The sequence below is a fragment of the Brassica oleracea genome, chromosome C9 (genome assembly GCF_000695525.1).
Source record: "Brassica oleracea var. oleracea cultivar TO1000 chromosome C9, BOL, whole genome shotgun sequence".
NCBI classification, from domain to species: Eukaryota; Viridiplantae; Streptophyta; class Magnoliopsida; order Brassicales; family Brassicaceae; genus Brassica; species Brassica oleracea.
Window position 1 is genome coordinate 5,820,778 of NC_027756.1, and position 15,982 is coordinate 5,836,759.

At 33.6% G+C, this 15,982-nt stretch overlaps 3 protein-coding genes across 3 annotated transcripts; 1 reads left to right on the plus strand and 2 right to left on the minus strand.

Annotated features, from left to right (window-relative positions):
• Positions 1 to 3,580: 3,580 nt before the first annotated feature.
• Positions 3,581 to 7,600, minus strand: LOC106319274 (protein TRANSPARENT TESTA 12-like). Its single transcript, XM_013757554.1, has 9 exons — positions 7,197 to 7,600; positions 6,838 to 7,125; positions 5,868 to 6,121; positions 5,696 to 5,782; positions 5,383 to 5,439; positions 4,327 to 4,565; positions 4,134 to 4,252; positions 3,971 to 4,060; positions 3,581 to 3,881 (listed from the first exon to the last, which is right to left on the minus strand). The coding sequence occupies exons 1-9, from the start codon at positions 7,461 to 7,463 to the stop codon at positions 3,831 to 3,833; spliced, it is 1,452 nt and encodes a 483-aa protein (XP_013613008.1). The 5' UTR covers positions 7,464 to 7,600; the 3' UTR covers positions 3,581 to 3,830.
• Positions 7,601 to 10,536: 2,936 nt separating this feature from the next.
• LOC106314201 lies at positions 10,537 to 13,113 on the plus strand. The gene is made up of 4 exons (XM_013752120.1): positions 10,537 to 11,838; positions 11,913 to 12,887; positions 12,962 to 13,021; positions 13,078 to 13,113. Exons 1-4 carry the CDS (start codon positions 10,537 to 10,539, stop codon positions 13,111 to 13,113), a joined length of 2,373 nt encoding a protein of 790 aa, XP_013607574.1.
• A 385-nt stretch (positions 13,114 to 13,498) lies between these two features.
• Positions 13,499 to 13,913, minus strand: LOC106314202 (uncharacterized protein At1g43920, Chloroplastic-like). The gene is made up of 2 exons (XM_013752121.1): positions 13,800 to 13,913; positions 13,499 to 13,732 (listed from the first exon to the last, which is right to left on the minus strand). The coding sequence occupies exons 1-2, from the start codon at positions 13,911 to 13,913 to the stop codon at positions 13,499 to 13,501; spliced, it is 348 nt and encodes a 115-aa protein (XP_013607575.1).
• Positions 13,914 to 15,982: the final 2,069 nt, after the last annotated feature.

Here is a 15,982-nt window from a genome sequence, read left to right on the forward strand (position 1 = left end):
GCCCGCTGCGGGCCCAAACAAAATCTGATTTTATAAATGGCGGGTCACGCGGATCAGATAAAAAAATAGCGGGGCGGGTGCGGGTCATTGTAATTTTGGAAACGGGTTAGCGGGCACCCGCTTATATTGAAAACATGTTGTTTTGTTAGTTTTTTTTGTGTCGTTTTTGTGTTTTAGGTTGTTAGTGTGTGTCGTTTTATAGTTTTAGGATGTAACTTTGTGCGGTTTTTATTGGTTTGAGGGATAAAACAAATCCAAAAGCCTTAATCTATAGTTTTCTTTTCTCTTTGCCGTAACCCTAAATCGAGTCTCTCGCTCTCTCTTGGCTCTCTACAGATCAAAATCGTCGACTGTCAAGTTTCTTACGAGTCTCATCTCTCTGTCTCTAGTTTCGATCTCTCCTCGACTCTCTATCTCTCTCATGGCTGAGTCTTGCTCGATAAACCAGGTATATTGGCTCTTATCTTAGTCTCTCTGTTTCGATACTCTCTTTATCTCTCTAGTTTGGCTCTCTTGTTGTCTCTCTCACAAATCTGTCTCTCTCTAGTTTGTCTCTCTCACGAATCTGTTTCTCTCTCTAGTTTGTATATCTCCTTGTTTCTCTCACGACTCTCTGTCTATCTGAGTTTGTCTCTGATAGTGTTGAGTTCTCATCCTCTCCTCTTGTATTTTTACAGGTATTGTGATGAAAAAAAAAACAGGGGCTCTATGTAAATTCGAGTGTTGGTATGAGTGGGCAGTTTACCATATGAAATTTCAGAGGATTCAAGTCAGGGGAAGAAAGAATTCCTCTATCATAGAGGCTCTATGTAATTTGTTTTCAAGTTTGATTTTAGTTTGAACAAGAACTTATGGTTTGTGTGTTTGCCAAATCTTTAACTTGTTGTTTGGTGTTTGTCGGGTTAAAACTTGACCGTGTGTTTGTCATTTTTCTAATTTGGTCACTAAATTTTTTTTTTTAAATTGATGCGGGTATCCGCTTGACCCGCTTGACTAATGCGGGGCGGGTACGGGTTTCCAAAAAACTACTGGCGGGTCAGGCGGATAATTTTTAAATTTGACAAAATGAATTAAACCCGCTGCGGGGCGGGTCGAGCGGGGCGGATCCGACCCGCTTCCCAGGACTACTGGTTATGTTAGTCTAATGTTTGATAGTTTCAATGTATGGATTCCGTTTCTTTGCAAAGCACATGACGCTTTTGTTCTCAACATTCACATGTTCAGTTCCTTTGTACCAATAAGTCACATGATCCATAGCACATGTTTATTTAGCTTCCTACCAATAAGTCACAAGTTTTACTAAAGAAAAATAATTCTATCACGGGAGGTTTGTAGAAACTTCATCTTTATCATATAAATAAGTATTGAGTTTTATTCTCTCATTACAAATGTGCAAAGTCTCATCTTCTCTTAAATTTCAAAACATTTTTTCCCTTTAAAAAAATTGTCAATGGCATCTTCTTCCCATTATCATTACCACAAAGATGATGATGATGAATTAGATGACATTTTTGAAAATTTATTTGAAGATTTTGATTTCAATCCCACACCAAAAGAACGAAAAAAACGAGTTTTTATCGAGAGACACCGGGAGGAAGGCCATCAGAAGCTCTGGAATGATTATTTTAGCGAAACTCCAACATACCCGCACAATTTATTCCGGCGACGGTTTCGAATGAACAAGGAATTATTCTTGCATATTGTGCATCGTCTCTCTACAGAAGTCGAGTATTTTCAACCCGGAGTAGATGCAACCGGACGATCGAGTCTAACTCCGCTCCAAAAATGTACCGCAACAATTCGTCAATTGGCGTATGGTGGTGGTTCCGACACCGTTGACGAATATGTCCGAATTGGTGAAACAACGGCAAGAAGATGTTTGCACAATTTTGCCGCGGGAATAATCGACTTGTTTGGCGGTGAATACCTAAGACGTCCCACACCGGAGGATCTGCAAAGACTACTTTCTAGTGGAGAACAACGTGGGTTTCCAGGGATGATTGGAAGCATCGACTGTATGCATTGGGAGTGGAAGAATTATCCCACGGCTTGGAAAGGAATGTATTCACGAGGATCCGGAAAACCAACGATTGTCTTGGAGGCGGTAGCTTCCTATGACCTCTGGATATGGCACGCGTTTTTTGGAGCTCCAGGTACTATGAACGATCTTAATATTCTCGATCGATCACCCGTTTTTGATGACATTATTAACGGAATAGCGCCACAAGTTAACTTCTATGTTAATGGTACTCCATACCATTATGCATATTATCTCACGGATGGTATTTATCCGAAATGGGCTACATTTATTCAATCTATCCGACTACCACAAAATCAGAAGCATTCATTATTTGCTCAAACCCAAGAAGCTGTGAGAAAAGATGTCGAGCGTGCCTTCGGAGTCCTACAAGCTAGGTTTGCCGTTGTTAGAAATCCATCTAATATATGGGATAAAGAAAAAATAGGAAATATTATGAGAGCATGTATCATACTCCATAATATGATTGTCGAAGATGAACGAGCATCAAGAACGAATTACAACGTTGATGAATTTGAAGAAGATGTGCAAACATTTTCCGTCAATATGCCTTCAACTGTCGGGAGTACACTTGAACGTCGAACGAGTGTTCGGAATAGACAAGTCCATCAACATTTAAAAAATGATTTGATTGAAAATATATGGACTAAATTTGGAAATCCTTGAAATAATATATAATTTGTATTTTCTTTCAATAATGTCATTTTCTTATGTTTTCTATTTTTTTTTATGATGTTTGTATTTTCTTTCAAAAATGTAATTTTCTTATGTTTTCAATTTTAATATTACATTTTTATTTTTAATGTTTTATTTAAAAATTATATATGTCATTATTTATTAATTAAAATAATAAATTAAATTAACTAAGGGACAACATAAGTCTCACCAATAATCAACTAATTTAACCAAATCCCTTACTCTAGTCCCTAAGCAAAAAATAATAATAAAGATTAGTTAAGGGCCCTAAAATAAGTCCCACCTATAAAGATGCTCTTAGGCCCAGTGAAACCGTCCAGAAATATTTTTAGACTTTTCTCAAATGTTAGTAACACATAAAAATCTCTAGCAAACCGATTTGTTTTCTATTTATAGGAATAAAAGAGTTTTACATAGTCAAGAGTTCAATAAGCCATGCAACTACCATGGCCCAAGGGGGATGAGATTTTGAAGAAATGGACAACTGAGTTTGATTGATATGTTGATTTTTTGTTTTTTATCAATCATCCGTTGGATATGATATGTTAGCTTTACGTTAATTACGTTAATTATCTACTGTTGATCTCAGAATAACGACGTATTGACATGGAGATGGAAAAGAAAGAAAGAAAGACACATTGCAAAAAGACATAAATGACATAAACCATATCTGATTATGGTAACATGTTCAAACAATTATAGTGAAATGGAGTTAAGTTGTGAATCGGTGATAACATACTAGTAGTGGTAAAAGCAAAATATATGTAACTATGAAAAACTAGTTTATAGCCAGTTTAATATGTAACTATTTTCTGATATTGGCACACAAGACAGGTTTTTAGGATGAAATTCACAAAGGCATTTTTGTATCACTGCGTTTACTGAAATTTACAGATAAGTTAACATCTGTAATATTTGAAGCAGTATACAGTATCACATTTTGATTACAAGATATACCATCTTAAACACACAAGATCAAACTACAAATTATTCATTAAATCCGACAAGAATCTTTTTGTTGAGTGTTGTTCGACCCTTTGAGTATAGCATGAGTTACATGTACTCCTCGGAACATTTTCACTACCAATTCTAATCCTCATTTTATAGTGTTGGACCATTTGTTAACACGAGCATTTGCCTTTTGCGCCTGCAAATTTTAGTTTAAAAAATGTTATAATCTAATTTTGAATTCTCAAAACAAATCAAAAATAAATATATGCAATATTTTAATTTTACCTCTTTTTCCCAATCACATCTCAATGTGATTAAACATAAGATCAGTGTCTGGACTGCAGTGCCTCCAAAGATCATACCAGCCCAAATACCCTGTAAAATCGCAAAATATATAGTTACATATATCAAAAATAAGTTACAATAGATTAATGAAAACTGGCATTACCATAACACCAAATTTAAAAACCCATCCCATTAGAAATCCAAATGGAAGACCGATGCAATAATAACATCCCAAGTTTATATAAGCCACATATGATTGCCAGCCTGATCCAACCGCAACACCTACTCACAAATGAAAAGTTAACAGAAAAAGCGTTGTCTTGATATATAAGTTAAATAATCAAATTGTAACGTACCCGAAAGAACCGGCTGAATGCTGTTAAGAAGTACGGTGAAAGCTAACAGGATAGAGAGTTTATTAACGGCAACTAAGACAGCTTCACTTGAAGAAAATATCCAAGCGATTTGGTTATGGAAAAGCATTATTATCACCCCGAAAAATAATCCGATTATTAACGATTGTATTACTGATACAATCGTCGCAAATCTTGCTCCTTTCCCGTTACCTGCTCCTAACTCGTTTGCCACACGTACACTGCAATGATTAGTGTATAATCTTAGTGTATAATCAGTCAAAAGAGGATTAACATTTTGTATAAGTTTAGCTAATAAGTAGACTGTGAAGGGTTTCATTCTAAAATCTAGATATATAATTAATCAGGAGCGTCCATCTATTCACGGTCTAACCAGCTGCGAAGGAAGCCCGTCAGGGCATGCTATCAAAGTATTGATTTTTTAGCATCTTGACTGTTCTTCTATATTTTCATCTAATTATTTTTTTCTTTCTTTGATAAAGGAATTTAATAAGGTTTTAGATTAAGATTAACATGCACACAAATAGTTGGTTAACAACCTAATCCTTAATTAAGTATAATTAAACTATAGATCAATTATTTCCCATCACATAAATCAGGCGGCTAATTTTATGGCCTCAAAATGTTATCTATATTTTTTTGTCAACTAAATGTTATCTATATACTCCACACAAAAGCACCATGATAACAATTAAAAAAAAAAAAAAAAAAAAAAAAAAAAGAGGAATCATCTCTAATTTGTGTCCTCGTAAAGTCTTATTCAGCCAACACGACATGTTGGGAAAAAACAAGAGGCATGCATACAAAACAAACACGGAAGAATACATAAGAAGTTAGACGGATCTAGCCCATATACGAAATGTTATGTTTCTGTTTCCTACATCTTCCAGAAAATAACGTTCCTTTAAAAGTATATTATTCCAAGTAGTACTTTATATGGTAGTATCAAAGTGGATTAAACCGAACTGGATCCAGTTAGATCATGATTATAAACCGATATAGAAATTAGTAAATAGAGAAGATAAACTTTTATTTTACCCGGTACCGGCGAAGAAAGCGAGAGGAATCATCATCTCCCATCCATTTATTGCCATGCTGCCAACAGATTTTTTTTTGCACTAGTTAATCATACTTGAAGGTATAAAATAATACTAGAAACAAGAGAAAGATAAAAAAAAAGAGCCAATTATGACCTTTCCGCAACAACACAAAAAGTAGACGTAACTATGCGATAAGATTATATGATTGATGACTTTTTCTTCATCAGTCATCATGATAGTATAAATGAATAAACTACCATAAACAAAATGACTTACATGTGTTAATAAAAAACAAAAACAAAATGACTTACCATATAGACAATGAGTCAACGGCTATTTGAGCATTTTGAAGATTTCCAGTCACTATAATCAAAATCCGATAATACCAATTTTCCAAACTGTCCAAAAACAAAACATCTACCGTTAAAGACTGTGACTGGCTCATTAGACAATGTCACAAAAGCATGTATATTCGTATGGTACCAAAGCATGACACCGGAAGAAGCAGAGAGTTTGAGAAACTCCCAAAGCCCGGTGAAGGCTTCGGATGATAAGCCAGTCCAAGTGAGTGGACAGCCGCCGCAAACAGAGTAAGCCAGTGTAATAGAAACGTTGACCCACCAAGATATGCTAATCGTAGCCATAGTTCCCACGACTCCGAGTTTAAGCCCATTAACAAACAACCAACAAACCAAAAAGTGAACCACCAATGAAACCGCAGCCGAATAGGCAGTCACCTAAATAACCCCAAAGAAACGATTAGTCACGAAATTTGTCATCGAATAAAGATTTATTATAAACAATTATATTATTTTTTTTTTGGTAAAAACGTTAAGAATAAACAATTATAGTTGCTTCTTGTTTCTTACTAGATTTCTAAAAGCATTCATAGGTACTTTTCGTTATGTATGTCTTTTTATGATTTTAGACATAATTATTATAGTACTAAGTTGATATTTTTTTAAGTTAAATACTTTCAATTTAGTTTAGGGTTTATTTGTGGAATAACCAAAAAAGAGGGGTAATTAGATTTTTAGAGAGAAGGAAGAGAGATAGGAAAAGAAAGGAGGAGAGAGGGTGGAATTTTTGTTTTATTGAGCCCAATTTCCCTTTTAGTTTAATCACTGCATAGAAACAAACATGTGAAAAAAAAATTGTTTGCAAACAAAACAACAAAGCTACAAAATAAATATTCGCATTTATAACAATTAAATCAAACTTTTAGTCAAAAAAAAGCAATTAAATCAAACCAAACGGGTGGTAGTCCAGTGATAAAAAAATGTTGGGTCAAAACGTAGTATTTTAATACTAGCATGTTCGATTTCTATCACGAATTAAGTTATCATTTGCTTAGCTATGCGATATGGAACCATGATCTAGATCTCATTTCGAAAACTCGAGGTTGGAATACTCATTATTATAAAAAAAAAAAAGATTAGATCGAATTACGTACGTGGTTTTTGACTTGGCACTGGAGGAAACGTTGAAGCGGGAAAGACAAAGCGAAAGAGAGATGGAGAGGGATGGCCCAAAGGGAGACAACACCAGAAAGCTCAGCGATATCGTCTGGTTGGCCAAGAAATTTGAGAACCGGAGTTGTGAAAAGATAAGTCGGCAATAATAAAAGACAACAAAAGAAGAGAACAATCCAAGAACGCTGCATATAAACTCCCAACATATGATACTTCTTTGCTCCAAATGCCTGCCCACACAACGTTTCCAACGCACTCGCCATTCCAAGCTGCACGGCGTTTAAATTAATTAGGTATTCTCGTATTAAGTTAATCAAACACGAAAAAAATGAAAACTTACCAAGAGGCCAAGGTTGAAGCCGATGATAACGTTGTTAACAATGGATATTGCGGCTAGTTCAAGATCTCCGAGGTGACCAGCAAAAGCTTGGGTTATTACAAGCATCGAATATGACGTTAATCTACTGAACATAGCAGGACCAACGATTTGCCATAGCTTCTTTGTCTCAACCCAAACTCTCTTCTTCAATCCTCGACCATCTTCCTCCGTCGTGTTAGGGCTTTTCAACAGTGACTCTGATTCCTCTCCTCCACCTCTTCCTCCCATCGTTAATCCTCTTTCTTTTTTTTCTTTTTTTTCTTTTTTTTAACTCTCTCTCTTTCTCTTTCTCCCTCTTCTTATCTTTTTGGTTTTGGAATTATATTTAACAGAAAAATGGAAGTGAAAAGAAAGGTGAATACTAGAGATAAGTAGTGTTTGAATTGGCTTTTCCAATGCATATACGTTATAAAACGATGTGTCTACTAATAGTATATAATATATATCTGAAATTTATAGCATTTTAAAATATAGCATCATAATAAATTTTTAGATTATTTTGGCAAAAATAAGAGTTTCCAAGGTTTGACTACGCTAGATACGCCAAAAAAACACAATGAATTCAAAAGAAAAAGTTAAATTTAATTAATGAAAATTCTGTAGTAGTCTTAAGAATTGGATTTGGTCAAATAATTTAATTAATGAAAATTCTGCAGTAATCTTAAGAATTGGATTTGGTCAGATTTGCGATCTAATGAATTATAATAAGCTGAATAAACATTGGATAAAAAAGGTACAGAGATCAGAAGTCCGAGTCACGTGGTAACACTATATGGTTTGAAACAAGTGATATCCCACTGCTTACCCAATGATGGATGGTTATGTGTCTGGTTGTCAAATACCTAAAATAAAATAAAACCATTCCCCTCCTAGTGTTCAATTATTTTCCGTACGTGGAGTCACCGACGAGTGCAGTGCGGTGGCAAATATAAAAATGGGGCATTTTACAAAATTTTTTTGATAAAAATGTAATATATATTTGAAATAATAATAAAAATTAAAAAGCAAATCTGAACAATAAGAAATTATTTTTTTCTCTCTTTTTCTATAAATTGTTTCACCAAATTTTCATAATTTAGACTCCTAATTAGTTCTCTTAATATAGATATGATTGCTAAACATTCAACTATTTTGTGACATAATTAATCGTACATTATATATCTTTAATTTGGATATATTATTTTAGCAGGGGCGATTGAAGTTGGAACGTCAACGTGACTTTATAGATTTTCCTTTTTTTATTTTGGAAACTTGACAAATATTTCGAAAAGCAATTTGGAGGATTTGAACTCTGGATGATAAAGAATAGTTTTGACTAAAACCACTATGCTACACAAGAATTTTGTAAATTGGAGGTCCTAAAACGTATATATTTTTTTGGGGCCTAAGGCAAAAATCTTTTTGATTATACATGAAACACGCCTCTGACTGTGTGCCAACAACAACTCGACTAGTTTTATAAGACATCTTCGTAACTGTGTGAGTGAAAAATAAATCAACTAATAAATTTGTGGATGCCAATAGTCCGATATTTTTTTATCGCTCGCCGAAGATGTAGCGGTCCATCTGTAAAAGGGGAAGGCCCATCTGTCATATGTTTCCTAATAAATGTGTGGATGCCAATAGTCATATGCTGATTTAAATTATCGCAATTAATAATAGGTCCATCATATAAAACAATAAATACGCTGGACCAGCAATAGCCCAAATAGGGGAGGGCTGCCCATTGTAAAAGGATTTTTTTTATAGGCCGTGACCGGTGACAACGTGGAAGAAAAAAAATATAGTGAATTTTTCGTTCATCAAAATTTATATCAATTATGTCAAAAGTTTAATCAAATTATTAAAAAGTAGGTTCCATTTTTTTTCTCTAAATTCTTCGTAGAAGAATGAATTTATAAAGAAAAGTTTCATTCTCCAATTTTGACGAGGAATAAAATTAACAAAAATTCATATTTTTTTATTTTTTCAATTCCTCAAATAAAATTTTATTTTTTTATTTTGTTCATTTTTTCCATTCTTTTAATGATCACCAATTGTAGCCATAATGTATCCAAGATCGACATATGAATGTTTAGATAGAACCTAAACGAGGTAGTTAAAAAAAATACTCTCTCAGTTTCAAAAATATGTATATTCTAGAGAAATTGTTTGTTTCAAAATGATACATTTTTTGTATTTTCAATGCATTTTTTATCAACTAATAATGACTAATTGTAAACTTTAAGAAAATTAATTGCATTTTCTGAATTTTTATTGGTTTAAAATTATAAGAAATAGATAATCACAGAAAATTATGTATTTAATATTAAAGTTTAATGTGTTTTATTAATCTTTGTGAAAAAGTTAAAACATGTATCATTTTAAAAGGGAGGGAGTAGAACCTAAAAACATCTTTAGTGTGTGTTTCAAAAAAAAAACATCTTTAGCGTAGATACCCACATAAAATCCTCAAAAACTAAATATATTATTATTTTTATTTATTTCTGTAAAATCTATAATCAATAATAATGCGATACATTGCAAGTGAGTCTTTCAGGATCTAAGGAGAGTGTCTCCGAAAAAGTTTTCTCTCGTTTATTTTTTTAATCCCTATTCTTTACTTTTCACTTGCTTTTAATATTTTAATCATTGAGAAATTTTTATAAAAAAATCATTGCGAATGTTCTAAGAGCATCAATAGGGACATAATATATATAATGGATAACTCATATATTAAATATTAATACTTATAAATTATTATGTAACTAAAATTTGTATTTTAAAAGTAGACCCACTTACAAAATGACATTTGGCTATTTAATATTTTATAGTTTTGTGTAATATCTCAAACAAAAAAATGGACTCTTTTCTTTTTCATTATCTCTCATACTTTTTGAATTATTTATTAATTTAATGTTTCAGTTTCTTATGAGAGACTATTGCAATGCAGATGTTTAAACTGCAGTCTACAAGTTGATAGTTTAAAATCTGGAAAAATTGACTTTTAATTCCTGAACTTTCAAAAATAAGCCAAAAAAACCTTAAACTTCAAAACAGGCCATTTAAATCCTTAACTCCTAGTCAAACACGGATAAATCCTGAACTATCTTTGACCAAGCCTTTTTAACATTCTAATTAATTAGCCGTTAATTAAATGTTAACAGACGTTTAGTATCAAAACGTCGTCGTTTTCTCAAAACGAAAAAAACCTAATCTAAGCTCGAAAATCCCCAATTCATCTCCCTCAAATCCCTAGTTTCTCACTTCTGTGTCGAAAATTTTCAATTCATCTCTTTCTCAAAGCTTTAAGAGAAGGAAGATGGGTCCGAAGGTTCGAGTTCCTCGACTTCCTTGTCGACGCAGCGCTCGTAATATGAAAGAAGGTTCGAGTAGAGTCGAAGATACTGAAGCCATAAATGTCAGAGACAGAGAGGTTCGAACCGAAGAGATTGTAGTTGAAACTGTTGCAGAAGCGGATGGAGGAAACGATGGAGGAAACGATGGAGGAGAAGCGGATGGAGGAGAAGCGGATGGAAAAGATGATTGTGAAGCAATTGTCGATGATGATGAGGATCAGCTAGAAGAGGAAGAGGAGGTCAATGGAATTACAGTTGAAGAAGTAGATTGTCCAGATTTAGCAGTTCACTTTGGAGATGTTGCTAGAGAGCCAGAGGAAGAAAGTGATGCAGACAGCGGCGATGACATTTGGGATGAAGATATCATTCCCGATCCGTTATCATCTGATGACGACGAAGAAGCTGTGAATCATAAGGAGACGCGTGCCAACACAGTCGACAGTGAAGAGCTCTTGTTCCTAGGAAAGACGTTCAACTGTGCTGCTGATTTCAAGGTTGCATTGCTACGGTACTCTCTACGGACTAGGTATGATATTAAGCTGTACAAGTCTTCAGCAAAACGGCTTGGTGCGAAATGTTCAGACAAAGAGACAGAGTGTCCGTGGAGAGTGTACTGTTCTTATGAGAGGAGGAAGCACAAAATGCAGATTAAAGTCTACATCAATGAGCATATATGTTTGAGATCGGGCTACTCTAAGATGCTAAAAAGGTCTTCAATTGCTTCAATCTTTGAAGAGAGATTACGGATAAACCCGAAGTTCACCAAGAAAGAAATGGCGGATGAGATAAAGAGAGAGTTCAATTTGATTGTCACCGAAGAACAGTGTGCAAAAGCCAAGTCAAAGCTGTACCGGGAAAGAAAAGCTGGCCATGAAACACACTTCTCTCGCATATGGGATTATCAGGCAGAGGTTATGAGAACAAACCCAGAGTCTAAGGTGGTGATTGAGACTATTCCAGGAGCAACTCCAACAAGCAAGCAAAGGTTCGATCGCATGTATGTTTGTTTTACATCGCAAAGAGAAACTTGGATAGAGAGTTGTAGGCCTATCATTGGGTTAGATGGGGCCTTTTTGAAGTGGGATATCAAAGGTCAGCTCTTAGCTGCTGTGGGAAGAGATGGAGACAATAGGATTGTACCAATCGCATGGGCTGTGGTCGAGATTGAGAATAATATCAATTGGGAGTGGTTTGTGAAGCTTCTCAAAGCTGATTTGGGACTGGAAAATGGTGGTAGGATCACCATAATCTCGGACAAGCAGAAGGTATGAATTATATGAGTTATATATATTGTTTGAATTTCAATAAACTAACAAAGATTGTCAATTGGTTTTTACAGGGACTGGTGAAGGCTGTGAAAGAAGAGCTTCCAGAGGCTGAACATCGGATGTGTGCAAGACACATTTTGGCCAACTGGAAGAGGGACAGCAAAGATCCTCAACTAGAGATTCTGTTTTGGAAAATAGCACGCAGCTACACCGAAGGAGATTACAAAGAGAATCTGAAAGCGCTTCGGCTATATAGCTCAGGTGCGCATGAGTCTCTACTTAGGACAAACCCTGAAACATGGTCTAGGGCTTACTTTAGAATAGGGTCCTGTTGTAACGACAACCTCAACAACCTTAGTGAATCTTTCAATAAAACCATTAAGGAAGCTAGAAAGAAACCTTTGCTTGAGTTGTTAGAAGATATTAGGAGGCAGTGCATGGTCCGTAATGCCAAAAGAGCGATTGTAGCTTCACGTTTGAGGACAACATTCACTAAGAGAGCACATAAGGAAATAGAAGCTACTAAAGAGAAGTCTAAGGATTGCAAAAGGTATATTGCTTGTGATGAATACAATGAGATAGATGATGGTGGTACTACATATTCTGTGGATATGGCTGCTAGAACTTGCGGTTGTATCAAGTGGCAATTGACAGGCATACCGTGTATCCATGCCTCATGTGTTATCATGGCGAAGAGGCTGACTTTTGGTCACTATGTTTCAAACTACTACACTGCTAACATGTGGCGTTTAACATACTCTCGTGGTATTAGGCATGTACAAGGTATGAAGTTGTGGCCTCAGCTTAATAGATTACCAGTCCTACCACCACCCTATAGATTAGGAAACCGTGGTCGACCAAGCAACTATGAGAGGAAAAAAGGTCAGAATGAATCATCTTCTTCATCAACAAAGCTATCTCGAGAGCATCGGGTGATGACATGCTCTAATTGTCTCGAAGAAGGCCACAACAAAACTACATGCTCAAATGCAGCTGTTCAGCCACAACCTAAAAGGCCAAGAGGACGCCCAAGACTCTATCCTCAGGTACATTTACATATCAAGCTATATTATTTTGTTGAGGACGACCAAGACTTTATACGAATTGTTCTTTTGTTTAGGCTCAACCATCGCAAGGAATGTCTCAAGAACAATCACAAGAGATGCCTCAAGGATCACAAGTATGAAGAGGTGTTTGTGGTTGTGCAAGTCTATGTTTTATGCGTTTATGTTTCAGATGTTGCTTTTGAACAATCACATCTTTATCTTGTAATGGCTCTTTCAATGCTTTGTCTTTTGAATGCTCTGTCTTTTGAATGATTTGTCTTTTGAATGATTTATCTTTTGGATGCTTTGTGTTTCAGATGTTGTCTTTGTCTTTGTCTATTAAACATGTTTCATATGTTGTCTTTATTTTTGTATTTGTCTTTGTCGATTAAGTAATAAGCATAAGGAAACACTAGCAATACAAACATAAACCACAAGACAAAGAAACAATGTATAACCATAACAAAACTGAAACCAGAACATACTTTAGAAAGTCATAATCTCATACATTCCATCCAAAGACAAAGTCATTCAAGTTTTCAAAAGACAGTACATAACATAAGCATAAGCATAAGAAAACTGAAAACAACACATACTTCTTAAGACACACATTAGTAGAGCACATAAGCACCAAATGCAAGACTAACGATGCAAGCATACACCACAATACATTTCATAACAACTTTATTCTTCTGGATTTCGATTTTGTTGTTCAAAGCAATTTCCATCAACTCTTCAATCTCGGATTTCATTTTTGCTATCTCGGTTTCATGGACTTCAACTTTAGGCAACACATCTTCAAGCTCTTCAAGCATTGCTTCTTCCACCCATTTGAACAAGTGATCCTTTAAAATGATGAAAATCAATGTCACATTACACATTAAGGCATCAATAGAAACGAAATTTACTTACCTCTCCTCTGGTTTCACAACGAAAAAAGGGACGTCCGGGATTCTCTTGGGTGCTTGATGTGAATTTCGTAATCCTTCCTCCACACCCACAGTTTGAAGGCAATCCACGTTTCATGTTGCTAGAGAGAGAAGATGGAGGAGATGAGTTACAGATATGTTGGAGAAAGAGATGAAATGAGAAACTAGGGATTTGAGGGAGATGAATTGGGGATTTTCGAGCTTAGTTTAGGTTTTTTTCGTTTTGAGAAAACGACGACGTTTTGATACTAAACGTCTGTTAACATTTAATTAACGGCTAATTAATTAGATTGTTAAAAAGGCTTGGTCAAAGATAGTTCAGGATTTATCCGTGTTTGACTAGGAGTTAAGGATTTAAATGGCCTGTTTTGAAGTTTAAGGTTTTTTTGGCTTATTTTTGAAAGTTCAGGAATTAAAAGTCAATTTTCCCTTTAAAATCTTCATTAAGGCTTCTCTGCTACAACATCTGGATTTGCTTTTGTTGCTTGTTTCTATCAATGGACCAGATATGACACTGGTTATACTTGTTTGTAATATCTGGAATCTTAATTGAGAAAAAGGATAAATTAGTCTTTCGTTTCTGATACATTCACAAGATGATTCCAATAAATTTAAACTGTTAGATTTGCCATTATATATTTTTATAATGTTCTGGTACAAATGTTTTTTCTGCAGCCAATGTTTTTGATACATTCACAAGAATCTTTATGCAGCCAATGTTTTTTCTTAACTTTTACAAAATAATTTTTTATTCTTATCTCCGTTATTGGTTTTTAACACTTACTAGACTTTGATGCGGGTGGCTTTTCAATTTATAATGTTATACATTTATAATTTTTTAACAATTTTTATATTTTTATATCAATCAAAATGATATATTGCATACGTTATTTCTTATTCTATCAATATCCTCTGCATGAATCATATATATATATATATATATATATATATATATATATTATTTGTTCGTATTTATAATCAGTTAGTATGTATATTAACATGTCTTTTCCGAAACCAAATACTTTTTAGAAAATAATAATAAATTTCTGATGATTTGTAATATTTTTCGGAGGTAACTAATGTACTGTATATTCAATTTTATATATGAAATTTCAAATAACTAAATAAGTCAAATTATATCTTATATACGCTTACTCCATACTAAACCGGATAATTTCACAATTTTATATTCATGTTACACATATAAGGTGGAGTGATGTTTTCGATTATTAGATAACTACAATAACTAGAGATTTTACCGCGCTACGCGCGGTTTGTTTGTCTATAAACATTAAACTTTAGATTTTTTTTAAAAAAATTAAGTTTGTTTGTTTTTTTAATATTATATCATTTATTTGTTTCGATATATTTATTTGTTTAAAATATCATTAATTTGTGTTAACATATTAAATGTCTCTATTAATCTTTTCGTAACCATGTTTAAATCTTTCTTAAAATTTAAAATATTCTACATTTAATAAGATAAAAAAAATATATCATCTTATATATATTATATATTTTCTTATATATCGTCTGATTTTTGAAGTATAGGTAAATAACCTTTATTTCATATAAATATTTAATTTTATAAATGTGTAATAATTTTGAATACTTCTGTAAATTTTGATAACCAATAAAATGATTCAGCAATTTTTTAAGTTTTGAAGCCATAATTTATTTTCAATATTAAACTTTTTGGTATTTATTATTTTGTAAATAATTATTTGTTAAAATACCCAATTAGAGTTTTGAATAATGTTTATGAAGTTCTTGAAAATGAATTTTTTAATAATGCTGAACCGATTATAAATTTTCATATGTTATTTACGTCATTTATAAAAAAAAACAAAATCATACATAATTAATTGAAAATATTTGTCTGACATTTATATATTTAAGGATTGTTCCTTTGTTGTTCAATATATTTGTTTGAAAGAAACTGCTTGTTTATCCCATATAAACAATAGCATAGTTGTTAATTTATCATAAATCAAATGTAACTATATAATTAATGTGAGAAATTATAAAATGTTTTATGATAAAGTTAAAAAAAAAAGAAGGTAAACTTGAACCAAAAAAACTAACCGAGCGATGAATGATTCGCTTGTCTTTCTGAGCAGCAGTTTCCTCAGTTTTCTCCTGGCTTGTAGAAGGGCTCTGAAGCTC